We start from the raw sequence: 26204 nt of genomic DNA, 5'->3' as shown, positions 1-26204 counted from the left end.
CTTAACTGAAATGTTGAAAACAGTAAAACGAGAAACAGCATCTCGTGAAGCAAAGTACAGTCTATGAAATTAAACTAATGTCAGCTAAAAAGGTTTGTGTGCAGAAGCATACAACAGTTTAATGTCTCTGTATATCTCAGCCTGGATCTGTCTCCAGCTCCTCTCTGCAGCCTCACACACTCTGACAGCTAGTTGGAAGACAGGGGGGAGAGAATCATTTGATATGGGTCTCCCCCCTCTAGGTACTCGAGCTACTTACATCACAGGAACCATTATGAGCCGCTGTTTATCTCACTGTGCTGACAGATCAAATTTACTCAGGAATAAAAGGTGTGTGTGTACCGATGTGTGTGTGTGTGTGTACATGAAGTGTGTGTGTGTACTGATTAATAAGGAGTGGACCTTCTGGAAAAGAAAGATACATTGAGAAGCTAAGAGGGAGAGAGTGGATGAAGAGGAGATGGATGGAGTATCTGCAGGTCACTGGTGACACGTTTAACGACGGAGTGATCCTCGTGTGTTTGACACCGTTACGAGGGGGTGGCTCTTGTGTTTGACAGCCCAACTACTCTGCTGCTCTCAGGAAATAAGATGAATTAGACACTGAGCTGCTCAACAGTCCAAATATCAGAGCTGGACAGACTAAACAAGCCAGAGGGGTGAAAGTTTAGAGACACACATTAAAGCCAAGCTGTTACCCCCAAATATGGAGAGATTTGGGTCAGGTAGACAAGGAAACACACACAGATGCAGAAGCCCAGGAGGAGGAAGGCAGACGAGTCAGTGTGTATGTGTTGAGTTGTTGTTTGTGTGCAGGAGTTTGTATTTAACATAATTAAATCAAACTGTACAGGCTGCGGAAAAAGCTCAAGAAAACACGGTGTCTTTCTTGGCTTGAACAACATTTGGTGTATACTGGGCTTCAAATGGAAATCTTTCTATGTCTGTACTGTAAGTTGACCATCTTAATTAAGCTCTTACTTCCCCTATAGAATACCGAATTGTCTTCACTTAATCTAATCAACACTATGACATATTCCATTAGATGTACATATCAACCAAGAGTAGAGTAAAGTTATGTTGCTCTTTGAAAACAGTTTGACTTACTCCACATAAAAGTAGTATATTTTTCACATCCTGGTTTTCAAATCTCTTGTGTTAAAACAAGGATATTGCACCCTGCCTTCCTGTCTTATATTCCCATGTGTTAGCAGATACGTTGTAGGTTCAATGTTAAAATAACTGTGAAAATTAGTTTGATAACACCCAGTTTTTAAAAAGAGGTCCACTCATGTGAAGATAACTCTGTTTTTCTGACTTTCAGGTTCATGAAGAATGCCGGCTCTGTTGTAGATGCAGTTACGTGGCAACAGTAGGTATTTTACCCTTTTTTTCTATTTTATTATTTTGTCCATAGTTTACCCCCGAATCCATGTGCATTCTTCTCATACCGTAGACTTCCTACTTAAAAAACCTTAAATGTAACCATGATTTGTATTATTATCACTCAATTGCACAGTAGTAGGCAGCAACAAGCAATTTAAGGCGTGTTACTGAGAGAGACTGATGTGGCTATATCCAGTCAATGGAACAACAGGAAAGGGAACTTTAGAGAGAGAAAGAGAGTGTGTGTGTGTTTGTGTGTTAAATTAGTAACACCTGCAATTTGTCTATTGCACATCCTGTAGAAATGCTTAGTATCAATGGTTAACTCTTTTGTCCCATGTTTTACTATGTCTTTAAACACGTGTTACATTAAAAAGACACACCCTCTGTACGCTCAGACACACCCTGTGCGACTGAGTGAATGGTCATTAAGGTGAAGGTCAGGTCTAATTAGGAGAAGTTAGAAGAAACGGAAGGAGGCAGGGCTGTCAGTAAGGCTTAGAAAAACACCACCCACACTGTTAAAATCAAACCATATGCTCTGGCTCATTCCCTCTGTCAATTAGCCCGTTTTACACTAGAGATCCAGATTCCTGTTTAACCAGCCTTCCTGACGGCAACTCTGACCTCTACAAAAAAAGCCAAACGTATAAAAGTAGGGACCACTCATTAACACGTCTACAACACGGTGTTTACTCCTTTGCAGCTGGCTAGTTGTGTGTGTATCAAGCGTAGCAGATTGGAAACGCAGCGTTCATTATACACTTTAGAGAATCATATGGATTCTTTAGACAGGCTGTCCATGGTTTACAGTCGGAGGTGTTCTGTTGCAGAAAACATTGATATTTGGGTCCTATTGTGTTATTACGTTTTTTCCACAACATTTAAGTTTGACATTTGGAGCATCTTGTCTCAGTTACTGCTGCTTATGCATTTTTGGAATCACCAACAAAACATGATCTTTCTCTTTCTGTCTCTCTTTCCTCTCTTTCCCATCTTTCTGCTGTTTAATGTTATCTCAGACTTTAGATAGTGTGCCGGTTGTTTCTCAAGATGTTTTTCCTGGTTGTCTGGATGTACACATTTCTATCAGTTTTTTCTGTTGATACTTAAAGTAAAATGCACCCAAATGATGAGAAAAAACATTTGTCACATACCTCTGGTGGTGTGTAACCATGCAGACTGTTTTGAGTTTGTTTACTCAGTATTTGAAATATATAGGTCTAAGATTTCTGCCTTCAGGCCAATACAATTGTTGTCAATATAATTTAATTTGTGGTGCTCATACCACATACTCTGGATAGACCTCGCTGTGCTCCGTGGCCCTGCTCAGAGCTGATATTTACAAGAGTGCACATCTCTAAGTCCAGGTGTTAATGCACTCAAGATGCATTGAGGACTCCTCATTGGTCCACGCTAACACACCTCAACACATTTTAGATTGATATAGATTTATTGTCCACAGAAGATGAATATTTGGTGACTTTTGGTAGCTCCATGTTGTGGTTTACAATTAAATGTCTTGACAGCTATTGGTTTGATGGTCTTAAACTTTTTTGCTAAATTGTTTGTTATGTGTAAAATGATTGATAGATAAGTGCAAATTGTTTATAAAACATTACTGTTATTACTATCTGTAGGCCAATATGTTGCCTAGAGAATGCCCTTTTTCAAGAACCTGGTGGGTTTTACGCAATTCTCCTTCAAATTCCCTTGCAAATGTTGTCTTGATAAAACATCGTATGTGTATGTAAAGAACGAAACATGCTTTGCAGCCACATTTTAAGGCCAAGGTTACATCGCTACTCACATCTTTCTCGTTCATTGTCAGCATGACAGCAGTGCTGCATGTCAGAGAGCAGGGTGTGCGTGCATTGACAGCTGAGGCTAGAACAAATAAATGTGAAAGGTTTGTGATCCCATCTTTTCTCATGTGAGACTCACAGAGGCACTGTAAAATCACTGATGGCATTCCTGAGGGAAACTACACATCGCTCAGCTGGGTTCAACCTGCTGGTCCACATCAAGAAACACATCTTCTTACTTTTTTACAGAATAGAGGTTAAAAGGATGAGGAAAGGAATCCATGCAGAAGATGGAAACATAACTCATCACGAAACATGACATTAAAATGTGCAGCATAATAAAACAGATACATGTCTAACACACGTTTGACTTGGAGAAGTCCTGAGACTGCAACTATCAGACAATTTAAAACAAGTCCTCTGTGATCATTATCTAACAAAACATTCATGTGAAAGGAACTATTCATTTTTAGTATTTCTCAGACTTTAGTTCACTCTACATTTCTCCAAAAATAATTTAACATGTATGAATTTTCGCTTGTTTGGTATTGATATTCTTTTGCTTTAACCCGACCCTGTCTGGTATTTGATCACATCCACTTCTTCTGTAGTCTATGCTATCATTTTAAATAGAGTGCTGATTGTTTTATTAGTGAGCTGTCTTTAGTGCAGTCCTGGCACAGTGAGAGCTACGGAAAACCAGCTGACATAGTGGATCTTTGTATGAAAACATTCAGACCCAGTGTTGTTCTTTTCTGCATTTTAGTCTGGCAGCTTAAGAGTCATGCCAAATATTGGATGAACACGGGAAAAAGTTATTAGTTCTGTTTTGGGAGCTTAGACCTGGGCAATCCTAAGAATACCGAGCTGAAATCCCCTCAATCCTGGTCAACATACTTAAACAGTTTCCTTTATATTCATTTCTTGATGGGTTTTCTACTCTAATGAACCAACAAACGTAAGCAAAGAAAGCAAATGTTGCCCTTTTGCTTGCTCTCTTTTAGACTCTGACCATAATAGCTTTATTTACATTGCAAGATACAGCTATAAAATAACTTGTTCAGTTTTTGATTCTGTTTCCATATATGAGCTGGAATTTCTTTCTCTGGGTTCTGGTCTGAAGAGTTATTGTGAGCTCTCTGGAAAGATGACAGGATAACCAAATAATTTGTGTAAAGCTATGACTTAATCCAAGAGTTGTTTACAGTTTGAGGCCAGGAGTTTGGGACTTTTCCAACGCGGGGACAACATTTTCAATGGGGTTAAGCTCAGATTGCAACACTGCTGCACCACATGAATATAATTCAGCTGTTTCCTAAGCGATTTTATTGACACATCAGACTATTGATGCTGCTGTTATGATGATATGGTCTATTTGTCTATTGGCCTTATTATTCTGGATAGAGTGCAAACCTCCCTTGCCTGTGCACCCTTTAATGTGTTGAGACTTTGATTCAATGGAACTTGAATCCCTCATCCCAGTTTACAAGTGTTTTGTAGTAATTCTAAATTGGAATAACACTTTTACTGAGCTGATGAGGTATTTGATTAATAACATTTGTTGTTTTCAGAATAGAAATCTGCTCTGCAATGACTCACAGATTTGTTCTTACATATCTAATAAACACGTGTTGTATCTGTTTTCGTTATTTTCTTTTGTCATGGTGCTGTAAAAAATAATGATCCCACATGAGTCTTTGATTCTCATACGTGTCACTTTTTCCATTGCTTATGTGAAGCGGATGAATGCATTTATATGACATTACTGGGTTATTCAACTTTTAAAACATTATTTTCACCATATCCATAAGTTAGCATTCAAATCCTTCTGCTGTCGACTACAACATTGAATTATAAATATTTATTTAAGTGGTAATATTCCTGACTAATGTAGATTAGTTCAGCAAAATGACTTAACCAGACTATTGAAAGAAGATACAAAAAAAGATGTTCTATTTCAATATCTTTTTTATAAGAGGTGAAAAAAGAGCGTTATGAATTCAACTGAATATGAAGAAAAAATCAATTGCTTAATTGATACACGGTCAGATTCTGTTATAGCGACTAATGTTCTCTTACATTCGTCACTGGAAGTTTGAGAATCTGGGATACTGTTAGGAGATATATCTTGAACTATCATCAATTCAACACTCATGTTGTCTTCAGCAGTGCAGATACACTGTGCATGTGTATTATGTGTATCATGTGACCTGAAACAGGAGTGTGTGGTTGTTGCTCTCTGGTTTTCCTCTCTTGGACTCTTGCAGGGATCTTGGAGAGGCTTTCTGTCTGGGTGATGTTCCTCCGGACTTTGGCTCTAACATCCATAACATTCTTCTTTCATCGCGCTCTCTTAACATCATCTCTCATTATCATCTCTCTTTGTGTCTTTATCTCTAAAACACATGGATGTCTGCATTGGTCAGTTTGACATCTCAGTGCTTCCAATTGCTCTTTGATGCAACCCAAGAAGGAACCGCAGCTACGTTAGTATAGCATTTGTGAAGCTTCTTTATTCTTGTTGTACAGTTTAACTTACCATTGACCCGCCTGTTTGTGTGATATGTTATTATGAAATATAGAGAGTGTCTTACCAATAGGAAGACACCCTGGTCCATTGTGTTTGGGGCATGGAACAAAAGTCTTTTGAAATATGGTCCAAGATGTAGAAGGAACACAATATATAGTTCTTATCAATCAATTGAACTTAAGTTACACACACACTCATATTTGGTGTTTGTTTTGATGGAAAATCAACATAAGGCTTGTACATTTCACTTACTTTTCTAACCATTCAGTGCTGTACAAATGTGATGATAATGATTGTTGCTTATTGTAAAGCGTGTACAGAGTGTTTCTCTCACAGCATTTTCTTTGCATTTCCATTACAGTTATTATATGGACGGCAGAGTGAACAAAGTGGAGGACTTCCTAAAGACCCGTCTGTTGGACACACTGACAGAGCAGATAAATAAAGTCACCAAGGTACTTGAGTTTTACTTAAAGTCCTGAAATTGAACTTCTACGGTGAAAATATTTACATCAACTATTTTGATTGCTTGCTCCTCGGTGAATATCATATGTCAGTTCTAGAGCTGTACTGTAGATACAAAATGTATTTGTCTGGTGTATATTTCAGATGTCATATCACAGGTCGTTCACAACACCTCCAGGCTGGATAGGAAGAAACAACTAATTTAAATCAGAAGTTACTGTATATTAGCATTTTTTAGTTTGCAAGGTCATGCATCAGTCCTCAGCTAGTTTTTGTAATGATAAAGCCACATGTGCTCACCACAAGACGAGCCCTCTGGGTAAGATGGTTGTCTCTCCACCATGAGGTAATATTATCAACACTGGCTGATATGGCAGACTTGCTGAGTTGTAAGAGATGGACAGTGCCAAAGTGCCTCAGGGAAAAATAAGCAACCATTGCCAAGAAAAAAGTTACAACATTGAATGAAATGTATCAAAAGTGAGATTCCTTTTTGCAGTACCACTCAGCCAAAGTCAGTGAGTTCAGGTTTTTGTGTAGCTATATTTTTATTCTGTGTGCAATTCTAAGGTTCAGTCTCTTTGCACATGTAGAGTTTGTTAACTACTACTTGAAATGACTTTACATTAGAGTCTTGAAAATGCAGTCATTAGAGGAGAAGCATATGTTAGTACAGTGACAATTTAACTGGTAAAAAAAATATGTATTGATTCAATTTTTTTTTTAGATTTCATAAACTTGATTCCATGGTTGACGTTGCTGATACACCTGTGTTTCTGTCCCTCTCCATGCAGGTTGTGAACACACACTCTCCTGGTAAGAAGGTGTGGCTGGGTGGGCTCGGGCCGGCGTGGGCAGGAGGCATCAACAATCTCTCCGACACATACGCTGCTGGCTTTCTGTGAGTACTGCTATCATACTGTCGCTAAATCCACCGCGATGTGTTCTTTGGATAATGATAACTTTAATACTCATAAACTGATAGGAAAAAACATATTTATTTCCAATGCTTTCTGTGCTACCTGTATCACAATGAGAGGCATCTGCTGTTGCAGGCCTAATTCTTCTCTTTGTGTATGTGTTCATATATTTTCCAGGTGGGTGAACGCGCTGGGAATGGCTGCTGTGCAGGGGATTGATGTTGTCCTGCGTCACTCGTTCTTTGACTACGGATACACACACCTTGTGGACCAGAACTTTAACCCTCTACCTGTGAGTCTCTCAGTCCAACAAGGATTATTGCGTCTTATTTTCAAGGCTTCAATTCCCCTTTTTTCCTCATGATAACAAGGTTCTGACCTGTGTAGTCCTGTTACTATCTGGACCTTCTCTGTGCCAGACCCAGTGCCTCGATAGCACCTCTCGCTCTTTCCCGTGGGAGCTATTAGGCGAGATGAAAGGCGTTTAGTGGTGATGAGTGCTTAGACGTGGGGGCGAAATGCCATGTAACCTTAGCCCTTTGTCAGAAGCTCAGGACAGTGTCACTGCTCCCGTCAACCCCCATCACAACTGTGCGCTTCTCTGTGCGGGACAGTCGGCCGGTGACAGATCTGCAACCTGAGATGCTCATACACAGGCATGTTAGTAAAAAAAGCCTGCAACAGTGTTTAAAATGGACCTGCCCAATCCCAAGTTCCTCAAGGTACAGAATACAACAACCGTATTAATCATCTGACACACATTGATCTTTTTACAAGTTGTTCATGAAGATTTTTTATTTAAACAACAAGCATGTGTAGGCCTAATTTTAAGGTTATAATGTTCCTTTATTGTACTAAAAGCTAAACATGAGATGTTTCTTGCTAGGTAAAACAGAGAAGATAAGTAGGGACTTATTGAATTTAGCTGGGAAACAAATTGGAGTTACAAAAGTCTACCATGAGCCAAGTTCATACAAAAAAAACATTACATTTTTAAAGAAATGGATTATATTTAGCTGAGGCAGGGCAGAGGTGAGAGGGTTGCATTAGGGGCCTGTATCGTAAATCATTGCTCCTACAATCAAGTGGAATATGACGGAATCAAACATTTGTTATCATTCAAGATGACTTTATTCCTGTTCTGCTTATAAGTAGCTGCCAGAATGAGTACTATTTTACCCACTAATGTTATTGCGCATCTGAAATAATCAATTTCTACAAAATCCTTTGTCCTCTTTACCCGATATTTTTGAAGCAGAGAAAGATGTGAAAAGAAGAAAAGAAACTGGCGAAGCCACCTCATTTGTATCGTTTTAGCTTCATCTTTCTTCTCTTTCCCTCTCCATTATTTTTCCAGGAATGGCGGCGTCCCGCTAGGATCACAATGCTTTTAAAATGGCTGGATGTCTAGAGGTTGCCCCAGCCTACCTGCTGAGAGAATTCACTGCAGGGCCAACCTGTCCTTGAAATTTATGACCTGGCCCCTTCTCCTATAGGACGACTCCTCCAATGGGAGAATCCATTTGAACCCCCCTTCCCCCTGAATGAATCACCTACCTTTCCTTTTAACACAGTTCTGCCTTTTCTTTACTTGCGCTTTTGTCCCAATCTTTATCAAATAATCTTTGTTTTGTTTACAGTCCACACGCCTTGTTTGTAAACTCCTACACTAAGGTGAAGTAAGATTCATCTTTGAGAAACAGAAATGCCAGTATTTAGTGTCTGGCAGTGTGAAGGCATATTGCTCCTGTTAGAAAACATTGCCCTTCAAATGCTTTGAAGAGAGACAATATTTCAGGAGATTAAAGGCCGTTGCAAAGCACATAGAAATCAGGGAGATGAGGTTGAACCCCCCCTAACTAGCCAACCTTAATGGCAGCATATTGTGGGTATACTTGCATCTCTTTGACCTTTTCCTGGATTAGTCTTTTTTTCTCCTCATTTTTTACAGCTGTCATCTTTTAGTATATTTTGGAAAGCTCAATTAGAGCTTGCAGAAGATTGTTTTTTAATTGAAAACACCCAAATGTTTTAACTTGCCGCTATATGCAATGTTATAGTATGACCTCATACTTAATGATCTCATGGATTAACAGCGTCTCAGCCAAATAGTCTGACTCTCATTTGGCCTATTACAATAAACACTAACGGTTAATTGTGTTTTCTCCTTGTTATAATCTGCATATTCTGGCCAGGTTGGGTGTTATTGGTCTCTGGTGCATGGATTTACGTTTCCTCAGTCCATGACATTATACTAGGTAACTTGTTCCTGCCTGTTATTAACTGTGTTTCTTGGTTTGTATAGTATCTGGATGTTTGTTCCTCCACTTGTTATCTGAATATTTGGGGGCAAAAAGACAGGATGAGAAAGATAAGCACTTGGACAGGGAAACAGAAAACAAAGAGAGGCCGTTTAGGATTAGGACCATATCAGATTTTCCTCTACAAATGAAATGTTATGTCCGCACAATTCCTGTTCTGGTTGGGGATTTAAACGCAGTCGTAGTTTAAAGTATAGCAATTCATTGATGGTTTCTCTTACTTGAGTTGGGAAATGTAAACCCCAAGCAAGAGTATAGCATCACTCCGGCCATCTTGCTCAAATAAAGCTTCGGACTCATAGCTGTTCTTTGTTTTATACTTCATGTAATAATCATAGATCACAGTTCTGGCCATACATTCACCCATCCATCCCTGTGCCTGTGGCCAACACTATACAGTTCCATGCTGTGCTCTGCTTCTTCGATGCCTTGGCAGCAAATTAAGTTAAAGTCTGCATGGAAAAAAGAAGCCCTTAAATGTTGCCATATGCAGGATTGCATGGGAACTTCCTGAGGAACACATGTTGTTCTGGGTCTCTTGGAGAGGTGTTGAGTCTGTGTAGTCTATAGACTGAGACACAGTATGGTGGACCACTCAACAATGATAACAGAAAACAACAATTCACGATGGAGCATAATATTTTGTAAAAATGTCATATTTAAGACCTGTCAATGTGAAAACGGTCAGCGCTTGCATTTATACTACGTGACATGTTACAAGGGCCAATCAGCTCCAACTAAATGGCAGCTGTCAAAATGTTGACATATATTGGATTGGCATTTTTCCATCAAAAAATCTCTACTTTCACTCTGTCACAGACCAGCTGCTTTGCGGGCACATTTGTAAATCTCAAAGTGTATGAAACTTAAACCGTGATCACCAGAACATTTCATGGCTGGATAATCAAAATGGAGATTTCAGTAATATTTCCTTTCATGGGAATCCAGAATCCAACAAGGCTTCTTTGTGACAAATGGTCTCTTTTAATAAAACTTTGTATATTAGATTTAACCTTGCATTTACTTACAGTGTGGTTTGCAGTGCTTTTAAATTGTTTCAATGCCAGCGTCAGATCAAGACTTTCTTATAACACTGGGACCATTATCATGATCATATTAACCCTTACTTTCCTCAAAGTAACGCTAAATGGGTGTCTGTGTGTCTCTCTGTGTGTGTTTGTGTGTGTGGGTCTGTGTGTGTGTGTATGCAATGGTTTTGTTCTTACAGGATTACTGGTTCTCTCTGGTCTACAAGCGTCTGGTTGGTCCGAGGGTTTTAGCCGTGCGGGTGGCTGGACTGCAACGGAAGCCACAACCAGGACGAGTCATACGGGACAAGCTGCAAATCTACGCCCACTGTACCAGCTACTACAAGTACGTGCTACAGTGTGACCCCCTTAACACGGCATCATTATGAACTGTGATTTTGGTCTCTTTTGTAGCTGACAGATGACGAAGCACACATCCTCTCAGCCTTCCAGTGAGGTGTAGCGATACTTAAATGTCCTTGAGGATTTAGATGGAAAACAGACTGCTGCGGTTTTAACTTTTTCTTCTTCGTGTCCTCATGCAATCACCTGAGGCTCAGTGTCTGGTGAGGAAGAACAAAATCCCAGGCCGGGCCATTCGGCTTCCCATAAATAAGCAGACCACAGACACCCGCTCATTCACAGCTCAGAGCCTATAAAACTTAACGGGTATCACTTATCAGGTGTGTGGGTTCTGTCTCCCTGCCGTCAAAGAGCCGCTGAAAGGTGTGCTAGGCCTTTATCCCATCTCGGATTGGCTGGAGGGGGGTATTGGAGGGGGAGGGACAATAAGGCGGTCTGTGCCTGGAGGAGATAAAGAGTGCCATCATGGTCTGTTCAAGGTTATCATTTAACCCAGGCCAGCGGCTGTCAGCACCAGGCTAGACTTACGGCCTTACTCTAGACAGGCTGCGTTTACAGGTGCTGCATCTCTTAGAAAAATAGTGGAACGCTGCACCTAAAGATGGCCGATAACTGGGCAGGAGTTGCATAACCAACACACACATGAGGCCTGATGACATACACGCAAATATTTGAAATACTTCTCAAAGTAGACACCTGGTATGCATAGTGAATTTGGGAGAAGGAGAAGTGGCTTAGCTCCACTAATGCACCAAAGGATTAATTTGATCAGTCAGTAAGACACAACGTTTCAGTTGTGGTTATTTCTGAAACTTTGAGGAACACAGTCAGCACTAAAAAGGACAAACCATTGTAGTTAGTGGTTTGTGTAAGACAGCAACTATTGTTAATGTGCTCAGGATGTCCCTGGTTTAAAAAGTCTTTGCAGATTAGATATTTGACTTTCACTGCACTTTTAACCCTTTTAGTGGTTTGCATGCCATTTCTTTACACTTTCCAGCGACGCTCCAACATCAAACGGCATCAACACATGTTTATGTTCCTGGTTTGGATCGCTGAGAACCTCATCATTTGAAAGGCCTGAGAGGTCATTATCTCTGCCTCCATCTAACCATCTGATCTATTATTCAGAGCCATGGTCCACAGTTTTCAAAAACAAGGCTGCAAGAGTTTAACACGGAGCCAGACACACAGCATTCCCCTCAATACTTTATTTCTCTCTGTGAATATATTTAATATAGTCAGTCTTGTTGAGTTAATTAAATAAATTGCTCAACCTGATCCCAGAAGAACCAAGATAAACATCCAACCAAAAACCAAGATTTCTTTAAAGATATAAGATTATGGAGGAGGGAACAGGGAGGATTGTCTACCAGCCCCGAACACCAAGGCGAACATGTGGTTTTCACTAAAGCTGTGTTGTCTTTGTCCTCATATCTGGGTCCTTATTAGATTTGATCATGTCTCGCTTAGTTATTTACCTCTAGCCAGTCTCCCTATCAAGTTGAGTCCCCAGTGCTTTGCTCTCAGCAGCGGGACTCACACTCTGTTGTCTGTGTAACTCAAGAAGAGTTGCCTGTCGCATTCACACCCTTCATCTGACCCTGGGCTGTACAGCGTCAGATTTAAACATTGGACACTGTACACGAGAAGCAGATTTTAGCATCAGATAGCCTTTATAGGAATCATAAAGGCTTTGAAAATGAAATGTGGTTTATTATGGTTCAAACTAAATATAGATGATAACTTGCTGCTTCATGGAATTCCATTCTTAAGCATACTTTATCTTTCTGTATTATTTTTCTGCTAGCCTTTTGATCCAGTTTAGATCAAGGAGTTGTGGTTTGATCCTCTTTCTATGTGTGATAAACATATCAAAGGCTTCCTTCTCTTTGTAGTCATCTTTAATTATGGAGAATTGTATTCAACATGGCAACGTAATATCTATAATAAATCCATATTAACAGATGTGGAGAGGAGCCTTTTATCTTCCTGATTGTCTTTCCTGAAGGTAAAGGAAAACTGATGAGATTTTCATCATTTTCTTTGCGGCACTAGCCATAACTATGTGAGAGGGTCCATAACGATCTACATCATCAACCTGCATCGGTCGCGAAAGAAAATCAAGTTGGCGGGGACATTACGGAACAACATTGTCCATCAGTACCTGCTGCAACCCTACGGCACTGACGGACTCAGAGCCAAGTGAGTACCCCCCCCTCTCACACACACACGTGCACACACACACTCAGCGGCATCGGATTATTGTTTTCTTTCTTTCTTATTGTTTTAGAATATCCTGGGCAATTCATTTGGGAGAATCAAACAAGACAAATGCACTGAGGACAGAACCAGGTTACCAAAACAGCTCGTATTTTTGCAAACGTGTGAAAGGAATTTAAATGAGGAATAGGGATAATGAGAACTTCTCTAAACAAGTTTATGGGTCTTTAATTGTTTTATTTTTTTCCACCCTTAATAGGGTGTTAAGCTGGCCCTTCAAACGCTGCAGTGAATGCATTTTAAGAAACCAGTGGGTGTTGGACTTGAGTGCTATAATTCACACTGGGTCAGCATGTTGTGTGAAGACACACCACAAACCTACAAGCATTTACTTCTTCATGCCTAACCCGACGGTAGATAGCTTAGGCGACTCAAGGAATGAAACAAAAAGGGAAGAAAGTTTGAACCCTTTTCCTTTTTCAATGAACGATTAATATAGACTGCGGAATGTTAGACTGCTTTCTTAAAACTTACCAACCTTAGTTTTTAATTATTTTGCCAGTATGATAGTATAAACAGGTTACACATTAGTCGGACAAAGGAGTTACAAAATATACACACATTTAGATCAATGAAAGGTGTGTTGTGTGAAGGCCCTTTGTTGGAGTTTGTTTTCACAGCCTGCGACAGGTGAATCTTGTATGGGTTTTTATTTCCTTTCATATCTTTGCTATGTAAACTTATAAGTATATAACTATGGTATATTACACTTCATGTAACCAGGTCATATAAGACACATTTCCCAAAAGGTTCAGGCTCTTCCTCTCTCCTTTAAACCTGTTATTCTGAGACTCAGGCTTAAGCCTCAAGTCCTGGAATAACAGTCTCAGGTGTGTGTGTGTGTGTGTGTGTGTGTGTGTGTGTGTGTGTGTGTGTGTGTGTGTGTGTGTGTGTGTGTGTGTGTGTGTGTGTGTGTGTGTGTGTGTGTGTGTGTGTGTGTGTGTGTGTGTGTGTGTGTGTGTGTGTGTGTGTGTGTGTGTGTGTGTGTGTGTGTGTGTGTGTGTGTGTGTGTGTGTGTGTGTGTGTGTGTGTGTGTGTGTGTGTGTGTGTGTGTGTGTGTGTGTGTGTGTGTGTGTGTGTGTGTGTGTGTGTGTGTGTGTGTGTGTGTGTGTGTGTGTGTGTGTGTGTGTGTGTGTGCGTGCGTGCGTGCGTGCGTGCGTGCGTGCGTGCGTGCGTGTTATACGATACCGGCTTTGGGCCCTAATGGTGGCTAGGCATGATCCTTGAATAACACCATCAGGATGGAGGATGTTTTAGGTGTTAGAACAGGATTGCAGGGTAATTAATAGGAGAGAAAGCTAACGATGGGCCTTTTTCAGGACTTAACTGCTTTCCTTAACCACACGCAGCGCAGGGAAACTTTTATGAAGAATTTAGCAACACCAGATGTCTATAAACATTTCTGAGTACAGAGGTACTTTTCAACTCTGGCCAAGTATTTAGGTCCATTGGGTGTTCCAGAAAGGCTTTGAGCAACTTTTCCTTATAAAGTATAATTTAATATGATATTTTATTGAATTTTGAGGTTCACATAAACATTTACAGACTATTGGCCTTAATCTCTACGTTATTGTGAACTTTATAGTTTAATATATTTTTTTAAAACATGGTTACTAATAACAACGGCACTGTGAGCTTGGAAAGGTATGTGTTAAAGGTGATAATGTATACTAGAAATACAATACAAGGTGGTTATTTCTTAGGAGCATGATTTATTATTGAACTCTTACAATGACTTTAATATACTTGTAAATATAAAGAGAAACAAGGCATATGAAATACTGAAAGTCTGACTCAAGGTGACTGTTGTGCAAAAAGCTTATTAAATATTGTAGAATATTTTTCTAATAACATTACGCTTATATTCAGCCTATATTGCTTTTTACAAAAAACTGCACCCTAAAGTATAACTGTGATGTGTTGATGTGTCATTAACAATATGTATTCTGAATATGTTATTATGGTAACAGGTCGAATAAGGAAAATAAATTTTTTTTTTTTAGCTGTTTACAATTATTTATTTATTGGAACTTTTTACTAAAATGTGTAGTAAAAATGGTAATTTTATGGGTATGAGAAATTCAATTATATCAAAAATGTTTCCTAACAATTTGTCTTTAAAGGCTGTATTGTATAATCTTTATTTGTACTGTTATAGTTTGTGTACCTCTATAAACATACTGCAAATAGAAAAGTGATAGTTGAATATTTTCTGATCTTTCATTTCTTTTAAGAGGATTGTTTCAGTGCTCCAACTGTTTGTAATTCCACCGGCAGATTTCACTCAAACAGTCAGTTCTAGTGTGTCGGTGTGAAATTGCAATTTTCTTTACAACAGCTCCCCCAAGTGGACACAGACAGAATCAAAAGCATTTTTAGAGAGATGCTACATTTTGCTTCACTTTATTGGGGAGGTGAAAACCCGTCTTATCTTTCCGTCACATTTACCTACATATGTTTGGAATTGTTCCTCTTTAACCCTACAGATATGTCCAGCTGAACGGGGAGAAGCTGCTCATGGTGGACAATGAGACATTTCCCGAGTTAAAGCCTAAGACATTGAGGGCTGGACGGACAATAGCCATGCCTCCCATGACCATTGGCTTTTATGTCATCAAAAACATTAACGCATATGCCTGCCGAAGATAACACTGACCCCCTCGTCCGGAGCTTTAGGAGCACTGCTCAAAGTCACAGCTTTGATCCAAAGCTTCAAAACAAGATGTGGCTTTTAAATGTCGTTCCCTTTTCTGCTGAAACACAGGGAGGTCAGAAAAAACTGCTTTTTAGAATTTGCATGTCTTGCTCAAGGACACTTCAGTAGAGTGGACACTTGAGTACAGTACAATCATGTAGTCTTCATCATTATTCATGACTAAAGAAAGACTTGCCCAAAACACATACAAAAGGGCTGCACTGAACTCTTTTCAATTCTTTTCTCCAGCAGCTCTTTGTTCAAGACTCTAATGTTTGTGTGACTTTGTATGAAGTTATGCAATATCACAAAAGTCCACCTTAATGCAACTTATTAAGCTATCATTTCTCTGCTTGGATTGTAAAACCTAGAGATGTTATCTCTGTCTGCCCAGGGTTTCTTCTGTTTTTCATAATTCATCTTTCACTGACCGATGAAGAGAAAAGAATGCAGCGTTTCTGAAGATTACACAAGTCAAGAACATACAAAGTGTGAGTGTGTGTGCGTGTGCGTGTGCGTGTGCGTGTGCGTGTGTGTGTGTGTGTGTGTGTATGTGTTGATCAAGCTACTGATGTGTCTGTCCAGTCTATTTGGCTCTGAAGCTGTGGTTCTTTCTCTGCCGTTCCAAGTGGCTTAAAGGGAAAATATTCTTCTTCTAAAGGCTGTTTTGTATGTCGTGTGTGTCGTTACGTTCCGCTGCAGCATCTGGCCGGGATGTGTCTCCAGTGTTGTGTTGAAGCGATGCATGTTCTACCATCCAGCCTCCACACACAATCTGGGTTTCGTGCAGATGTAATGTCACTATCTTCATTTTGATTTAACGTTTTATAATCCTCTTGTGCTGCTAGAGTTTTTTGTACTAAATATACATATATTTTACATCATTTTGTACAGATTTACTGTCAAACTATTAGGTAATGTATTGTACATAAGAAAGAGTGATGCAAATACGTGATTTAAGATTGATATGTTTACTTACAAACAGTATACATCTAATTTATATGTCTAAATAATTTGCTTTGCTTTAACATTTCTAGTTTTAAATGTCATCGTCACAGACTGTGTTTTATTTGGAAGAAAGGGAAATACCTTAAGATTTAAAATGGTTCATTACCCATGTTTCCCATTTATTTTACTTAAAGTTCATAATATTTTAATCAACTTGTTTCAAGATAAGCTTGTCATTTTCTGGACTGCAACCACATGAGTAAAAATGGGTCATGATGTGCTCTTAGATCAATGATTACATCTGTACTTTCCTACGTGGTGGAAGTAACACAGGAGCAGGTTCAGAGCCCCAACATGTTGAATATATATACATATATGTGTCCCTTTAAATGTGTTCATAGTTGATGTAGAGATGTTCATATTTCTTTTGGAGAGTCTTATTTGAATATGTAAAGTGTGCCTATATATTATTTTTTCTTAAAAAAAAGTTTACATTGATAATAAACACTTACAAATACCTTGTAGTTGTATTTGTTCCATTTATGCTAAATACATTTCTATACACTTTGCTTGTAAACTCACTAGTTTGCATACATTAAAGGATACTTCTGTATAAACAGTCCCATCATGTAAATAAACACTGAGCAATGCAAACATAGAGTATATCTACTTATTTAACCCTTGTGCCCTCCTCGAATTTTCAACCTTTCGACCCCTTCGTGGCAAAAATGTACACGCCCATAATAACTGCTATTAAATCATCATACATCAACATTTCTTTCTACTTTTTTTTTCATGAATCACTTAAACAACTTATAACGTACTCAAAACTACCAAACATTCAATAATTTTCTGGATTTTAATCCTTTAAATGCCTGTTTAATTATTTGAATTATTTCATTATTTATGACAAAAAACACAAAAAATTAATTTTTTTCAATATAATAATTAGTAGAGGGATGGAACTTTGGTGGTTATTAGAGTCTTGGATGTGTCAAAGATTAGCAACAAAATTGATTTGACTGCATTATTATTTTTTACGTAGTATCAGATACTACCTCTGGACACCTTCGTGGCAAAAATGTACACGCCCATAATAACTGCTATTAAATCATCATACATCAATATCTTTTTCTACTTTTCTTTTCATGAATCACATATACAACTTCTAACGTATTCAAAACTACCAAACATTCAATCATTGGCAGGATTTTAACCCTTTAAATGCCTGTTTAATTATTTGAATTATTTCATTTTTTCTTACGAAAAAACACAAAACATAATTATTTTTCAATATAATAATTAGTAGAGGGATGGAACTTTGGTGGTTATTAGAGTCTGGGATGTGTCAAAGATTAGCAACAAAATTGATTTCACTGCATTATTATTTTGTACGTAGTGTCAGATACTACCTTTGGACCCCTTCGTGGCAAAAATGTACACGCCCATAATAACTTCTATTAAATCATCATATATCAATATTTCTTTCTACTTTTTGTTTCATGAATCACATAAACAACTTATAACATACTCAGAACTAGCAAACATTCAATACTTTTCTGGATTTTAATCCTTTAAATGCCTGTTTAATTATTTGAATTATTTCATTATTTATTACAAAAAAACACAAAAAATGAATTTCTTTCAATATAATAATTAGTAGAGGGATGGAACTTTGGTGGTTATTAGAGTCTTGGATGTGTCAAAGATTAGCAACAAAATTGATTTGACTGCATTATTATTTTTTACGTAGTATCAGATACTACCTCTGGACACCTTCGTGGCAAAAATGTACACGCCCATAATAACTGCTATTAAATCATCATACATCAATATTTTTTTCAACTTTTTTTTCATGAATCACATATACAACTTCTAACGTACTCAAAACTACCAAACATTCAATCATTGGCAGGATTTTAACCCTTTAAATGCCTGTTTAATTATTTGAATTATTTCATTTCTCTCAAAAATGCCACATTGACTTCCATTCAGACCACATTTGTTGATCTCACTGCCATTGCAGTATAAAACCATGCATTTTGTAATGTCAGCATTTCATTTAGAAGAAAAGTAGTGATATTTGATATTTCTACTCTATTCCAACAGATTAAACCATTTTCCCACTGTAGGCCGATGCATTACATTCTTACATTTTTGCCAGTTATATTATGGAGCCGTGTGACTACCAGGGGGCCCCGAGAGTGGTGTGTGTGTGTGTATGTATATGTATGCGTGTGCGTGTGTGTGTGTATATGTGCGTGTGTGTGTGTATATGTGCGTGTGCGTGTGTGTGTGTATATGTGCGTGTGTGTGTGTGTGTGTCATTTCCAGCAGCAGACTAGCAGGTCCTGCAGCATGTGACCTGGTGCTCTCAGGTGATAGAACACAATTTTTTTAGGCCTGTGCACAACCAGCACACACCTCTCCTCCCTCTCCGTGTGTGTGTGTGTGTGTGTGTGTGTGTGTGTGTGTGTGTGTGTGTGTGTGTGTGTGTGTGTGTGTGTGTGTGTGTGTGTGTGTGTGTGTGTGTGTGTGTGTGTGTGTGTGTGTGAGAATCTGTAAGCATGCACAGATCATTTCATGGGAACAAAAGGCCATCTTTTGAGGGATGTGTTTGATGTATCTTTGAAGAGCTGCTTGATTACTCAAAAACAAAAAACAACTGTTAGTGTGTTTATGCACCTGGCTGCCAAAGATAAACATGCAGTTTGACCAAGGGCTTATTTCATTAGTGAGCAGAGAAGGAGAAAGACCTGGAGCAAAGAGAAGGAACTCAAATGAAGAAGCATTTCAGTGCTGAAGAGACTTCAGAAATAATCTTGCAGCCTTCTTCTGCCAGCGAGCTGCATGACTCATCTGAAGAAGACACAAGGTTCGAGGGGGGGTCTGACACTGAATGCTCTCTGGAGTCCAGCATTTCTTTGAGTTCCTCTGACCCTTCATCTGAAAGTGGAGAGGACACTGAGGGTCCGGCCCACAGTGAGGGGACAGAGAAGAACGGAGGTCGTTCTCCCAGGAGCTGGGGAAAACCAGGGTGTCCTCACAGATTGTGAGAAGAAAGCCCCCCGTGGTGGTGGATGGTGGGCCGGACCCTCAGTGTCCTCTCCACTTTCAGATGAAGGGTCAGAGGAACTCAAAGAAATGCTGGACTCCAGAGAGCATTCAGTGTCAGACCCCAGAGAGCATTCAGTGTCAGACCCCCCCTCGAACCTTGTGTCTTCTTCAGATGAGTCCTGCAGCTCGCTGGCAGAAGAAGGCCACAAGATTATTTCTGAAGTCTCCTCTGCACTGAAAAGCTTCTTCATTTGAGTTCCTTCTCTTTGCTACAGGTCTTTCTCCTTCTCTGCTCACTAATGAAATAAGCCCTTGGTCAAACTGCATGTTTATCTTTGGCAGCCAGGTGCATAAACACACTAACAGTTGTTTTTTGTTTTTGAGTAATCAAGCAGCTCTTCAAAGACACATCAAACACATCCCTCAAAAGATGGCCTTTTTTTCCCATGAAATGATCTGTGCATGCTTACAGATTCTCACAGACACACACGGAGAGGGAGGAGAGGTGTGTGCTGGTTGTGCACAGGCCTAAAAAATGGTTGTTCTATCACCTGAGAGCACCAGGTCACATGCTGCAGGACCTGCTAGTCTGCTGCTGGAAATGACACACACACACACACACACACACACACACACACATACACACACGCACATATACACACACACACACACACACACATACACACACGCACATACACACACACACACACACACACACACACACACACACATACATATACATACATACACACACACACACACACACACACACACACCACTCTCGGGGCCCCCTGGTAGTCACACGGCTCCATAATATAACTGGCAAAAATGTAAGAATGTAATGCATCGGCCTACACGGAAACTTGTGTAATCTGTTGGAATAGAGTAGAAATATCAAATATCACTACTTTTCTTCTAAATGAAATGCTGACATTACAAAATGCATGGTTTTATACTGCAATGGCAGTGAGATCAACAAATGTGGTCTGAATGGAAGTCAATGAGGCATTTTTGAGATAAATGAAATAATTAAAATAATGAAACAGGCATTTAAAGGGTTAAAATCCTGCCAATGATTGAATGTTTGGTAGTTTGGAGTATGTTAGAAGTTGTATATGTGATTCATGAAAAAAAAGTAGAAAAAGATATTGATGTATGATGATTTAATAGCAGTTATTATGGGTGTGTACATTTTTGCCACGAAGGGGTCCAGAGGTAGTATCTGACACTACGTAAAAATTAATAATGCAGTCAAATCAATTTTGTTGCTAATCTTTGACACATCCAAGACTCTAATAACCACCAAAGTTCCATCCCTCTACTAATTATTATATTGAAAGAAATTCATTTTTTGTGTTTTTTTTTAAGAGAAATTAAATAATTCAAATAATGAAACAGGCATTTAAAGGGTTAACATCCTGAAAACTATTGGATGTTTGGTAGTTTTGAGCACGTTAGAAGTTGTTCAAGTGATTCATGGAAAAAAAAGTTTAATAAAATATTGATGTATGATGATTTAATAGCAGTTTCTATGAGCGTGTACATTTTTGCCACGAAGGGGTCCAGAGGGTGCAAAATGCATCACGAGAGTATACAAAACATGTAAGAGTAAACGACATTGGATTTCAAAAATTTGACTCAAAAGAAGACTTCTTGCAAAAATCCATGCCAAAAGCTGTAACACAGCTGAAATGAACACCAAATCAAAAAAAAAGTCAGAAAAAATGTACAAAAATGCCCGAGGAGGGCACAAGGGTTAAGGAATAATAATCATAACATACAATTCATTATTTAAAAAAACTACTACTCCTGCTGTATCATTTTGGTCTTGGTTTGATGATACCTTGAATCTCCATAAATCTATATTCAGCATTCACACCAAGCCTAGTCTTTGATATATAATTGCAAGCTTTTGCTGACAGGTTGCAAAATGTAGTTGCTTGGCTACATTTGTATAGTTATTAGTTTCTATTGAAATACACCCAGCAGCCATCCCATTGCACACCAGAGGACCACCGAAATTAAGAACAAATGATTCTGAAACTGAACACATTTTAATTTCTTGGTACCATTTTGTAATAAGAAACCTCCTCACTCTATCAAATACAGAAAACAAACAGACTTCATTGTTTTCGTCCAAAGCTTGCATGAGCACATGTGCACAATTCTATATTGTTATATCTTCAAGCCATTGTGAGTATTATGACATACAATTACTGGACTTAATTTGTCAACAATTATTGTGACGAGTACCTCTTTTGTAACATGTCTTTGATCGTAGATTAATATTCTTCAATTGAACACACTGTTGCCAGTAAATTATAACATAAATAATCAACATGAATGTCTAACAGTGTGCCGCAGTTTTAAAGTCACCGCTCTTGGCACTCTCACTCACTCTTACACACACATACACAACCTGTATGACTGTGGCCCCAGATGTGGAAGCAGCTGTATCAGGTCTTTGCAGTGAGAAGCTGCTGATGGGAAACATGAAGGCAGGATGGGGCTAAACCTGCAGAATTTAGCTTTGGCCCAGACAGACTGGACCTGGGCCAGACCTGGCTCAGTGTCTGCTGATGCAGAGACAACTGGGATCTGATTGGTGGGATCATGATGGGAGATGAAAGATTGAGGGTGCCCTTTGAATAAAATGCTTGTTCAGTTTCCCCCATACAAGCATGGTATGAGGAAACTCATACTGCCCTGAATTAGGTTCGATAAAAAGTGAACTGAAGTTGCATGACGGTGAGTCATTAACACTGGCAACCCTTCAGGGCTGATCCAAAGCACAACCCTTAATTATATTTTGTTTTATTTATGGGAAATGTTCTTTTTGCTTTTATGTTAGTAGCATAAATGTTTGGTCTCTAAAATGAACTCCATCTCATTTTGCATGTGGTTCATTTCAAACAGGCCAACATTGTTGACATGTAAGAATCAAACCAGACTCGTTAACACCTGGTCTGTTTGATCGGGTGCTTGCAAAGAAATGAAATAGTATTCATCATATCCAAAAGACCATACATGTATGCACCTTTTGGATACTTTTTCTTTGTTTTTAAAGCACACACAAACCTGGGAAAACAGAGTGAGAGAACAGACCTGCTAATGGACAGAGAACCTGAATGGGGCTGCTCTTTCTCAAGAAAATAGCTTGAAAGGGGTTGTCAGTGTTAGTTATAAAAGTTCTTAGATCAGCTACATGTTTTATCCATAGACAACATGTTTTAACTAGAGCCATGGCAAGTTTAAACTTATGGTGTAAGTATGCTTTTGAGTAAATTCAGTATCTGACCTAAGTAATAATTACCAAAGAGATATCGATCAATGCGGTCTTAAGGATTTTCCTGACATTCCGAAAAGGATCTTATCAAGCCAATCCATGGAAATGGTTTTGTTTGGGAAACTTTGGTTAATATAAACCTGTACCTTGTAACAACAACTGCTGAGCGTCTCTTCCTCTGACAAAATCTAATTGTGTTGTGATTTAGGCGGACTGGGCCGAGTCTGGCCACTTCTGCGTGACAGTGCCTCCTTAGCGGAGGTAACTGTTAGCCAGGCCTGCCTCACACTGTTTACACTCGGTGATCCATTTTGAGACATGCAAGGCCCCCTCACTCTGTTAGCGTACACTGAGGATTTCATGATGTTTACTCTGTATATACAGGAGTCAGCTTAAATAAGACTTCCATGAATGCTGGATCCCACAGAAAACTGATGGACTAGATTAAACTGCGGCCCACAACGAAGAACTCTCTTGGCATTTTGGACCATTTTGACCCGAGCAAGGTTAATAAAACATAAATATTTATGTTAACTATGGGGTTCTTTGCTCTGCTCAGGAGCCAAGCATACAGTCTGTGCTGAATACTGTGATACAACACAGATTTGTTATAGCCATCAAAACATTCTCTGAGAAACAGCCTGTTGTTTGGTGAGTGTGTATTTGTGTATATGCAGCATATGTAATGTATGTCTCCTACAAGTTGCACCCTTGATGAAAAACCTTTATTTATTTTATGTTTATATAGGAACAAACGTGGGAGGTTAGTAAATATTGAGTTTAAAGTTTGTTTTGCATTTCTTAATTCTCTTAGTAATAACTGTCTTTTAGCAATAGTAGTTACACCAGATAGGTTACATGTACGTTTGTGAGATCATTTCTGGGACTTTTTTTATTTAAAATGTCCAGGTCCATGTATGCAATAGGAAAGCTGTAAACAATTAAACGTATATTATAACTTCAAATTATTTATCAGAATTCTCTATATTCTCTATATATGTTTTCTATTATTATCTTTTTCTATTAAATAACATTTTCTAGATTCAAAGGCTTTATTGTCATATGCACAGTAGCTACAGTGTAGAAATGGCAATGAAAAGTCCCAAGCTCCTCCAACATTTGCAACATAGTTATAGGACATAAACAAATAAAGAAAAGATATATAGTAATATAGTGCAAGAAGAAAACGTAGAATAGTTTAGAATAAAATAGAGCAGATTACAGTATGTTGCAAGACCAATGAGCAAGTGATGCAGATGAAGTAAACTATATTCATGTCAAAATAAATAAATTCAATAAGCTATATGGGCCATTCTGCCGAATTGGACCAAAGTCAGGTTGGAAATGTTTTGACATTTTTTATGTTTTTTTCCCAAAATGTTGTCCATATATATTTTGTACCATATCTAAATTACACATATCTAGTAAAAGAACCGTACATTTTTATATCGTATTTTCAGACTGTATTGGAATGTTTTTCCTCTACCAAAAATGGTCACTACCGAAACATAGTAGGCTACATACACTGTAGTAAAAAAAGTATTATATTAACCTGTTAAGATTGTTTTACCTTCCCTTCTCTAAATAGTATTTTAACAAATATTTCTTGAGGGTTTTCACAATTAAATTAATATAAGTGCATTTTTAATCAAATGTCTAAGTTCAATTTATACAATTCATAAAGATCATAATGCAAACTTTCTTTGTAAAATGCATAATACTGATCATATTGATTCCAGAGTTGATGATTGTTGAAATTGAACATACATTAAACCAATCAGTATCATATCATTTTAGTTGATAAGTCAATAGACTTAACTTTTTACAAAACATCCACTGTTTCGGTAGTGACTGCAGTATTTTGTTCTCAAGGTTGTATCATTTTCCCTCAACCTTATTGCTTAATCTTAACTCATAACATGCCTTATGTTGAAGTGTGAATGTTTGAAGCTACTGACCCAGAATCAGCACTTTAGTAACAGGCTGAAATAGCAGGGGATGAGGCTAGAATGGGTGATCAGTGATCCGTTTGGTATTTTGAGCAAAACACTTCATAGACATGTTTTTTATATATCCGAGACCTATAATATATGCCTAACAATAGTATAATAAGAGACCTTTAAAGTAACACACTGATTTTCAGACTTTAAAACACATTTATTTCAAAACTATGGGATTTACCTGCTTACCATTCCATTTTGTCACTTCTGAAACGATCATGTCAATTACCGAAACTTAACCATATGTTTCGGTAGTGACTGTTTCGGTAGTGACGATTCTAGCTAAAATTGAGCATAACTAAAGAATGCTAGCAAGTAGCCTACATGGCTAGCATACATGTTTTTGAAGAGGTTTACACACAAACCTAATACTTTGCATAAAACCCCGAAAAAGTTTACTTAATTGAAGATAATATGTGTTCGGTAGTGACAATTCTTAAGGTTACACGCCGATTTTCAGATTTTGGAACAGATTTATATCAAAAGTATGGGATATAGCTACTTGCCATTCAGCCATGAGGGACAGGGATGCAGTGTCACTGCCTTGTCAAAAATGCAGGGGTGTGGCTAAAAACCAGACTCAGCCATTGGACTAAAACCCCTTGTGTTTCGGTAGTGACATGAAAACTGGGGACATGATTTTTTTAGTATAGTTTTTTTATTAAAAAATGATACCCACAATAAATCTAAATATTCCAACTTCTATTTGAATGTAATCATTAAGATCTTCTAAATACAGCATTGAACACAATTTAATAAAAATGTTTTAAGTGTTATTTACAGAAAATTGAAATTTAGATGTCAGGGTTGGGGACAGCTACTTCCCAATAGAAAGTACCCTATAAATGATGTTTTTGTATATATTAAGTTTATCACTATCTAATGTAATGCCTTGTGTTTGAATAGACCATAACATATTCTTAGTAAATATCTACTCTGAATACTTAATTGTTTTGTTAAATAGTTTTTTTTGTTGTGGGACCGCACTTTGTACTAATTCGGTAGAATGCCCCATATATTAGATATACAAGAACAGAATGTAAAATCAAATTACGTTGGAGGTTTCAGGTGTTTTATCAGGCTACTCAGGCCTGATTTAGCCTAATTTATAATGCTT

At 38.3% G+C, this 26204-nt stretch overlaps 1 protein-coding gene across 1 annotated transcript in view; it reads left to right on the top strand.

The window, feature by feature from the left end:
• The window catches only part of hpse2 (heparanase 2), a 45215-nt gene extending 28921 nt beyond the window's left edge, over positions 1 to 16294 (top strand). Inside the window, exons 6-12 of the mRNA XM_034152309.1 lie at positions 1325 to 1372; positions 6083 to 6176; positions 6981 to 7087; positions 7284 to 7398; positions 10656 to 10801; positions 12877 to 13023; positions 15588 to 16294. Of these exons, the coding sequence (XP_034008200.1) occupies positions 1325 to 1372; positions 6083 to 6176; positions 6981 to 7087; positions 7284 to 7398; positions 10656 to 10801; positions 12877 to 13023; positions 15588 to 15750 (820 nt within the window). The 3' untranslated portion in view covers positions 15751 to 16294. The remainder of the gene's footprint in view (positions 1 to 1324; positions 1373 to 6082; positions 6177 to 6980; positions 7088 to 7283; positions 7399 to 10655; positions 10802 to 12876; positions 13024 to 15587) is intronic.
• The last annotated feature ends 9910 nt before the right edge of the window (positions 16295 to 26204 follow it).

Source organism: Trematomus bernacchii, unplaced genomic scaffold (genome assembly GCF_902827165.1).
Source record: "Trematomus bernacchii unplaced genomic scaffold, fTreBer1.1, whole genome shotgun sequence".
Lineage (NCBI taxonomy): Eukaryota > Metazoa > Chordata > Actinopteri > Perciformes > Nototheniidae > Trematomus > Trematomus bernacchii.
Note: the sequence above shows the minus strand (reverse complement) of the source record. Positions and strands in the feature narration are given on the sequence as shown.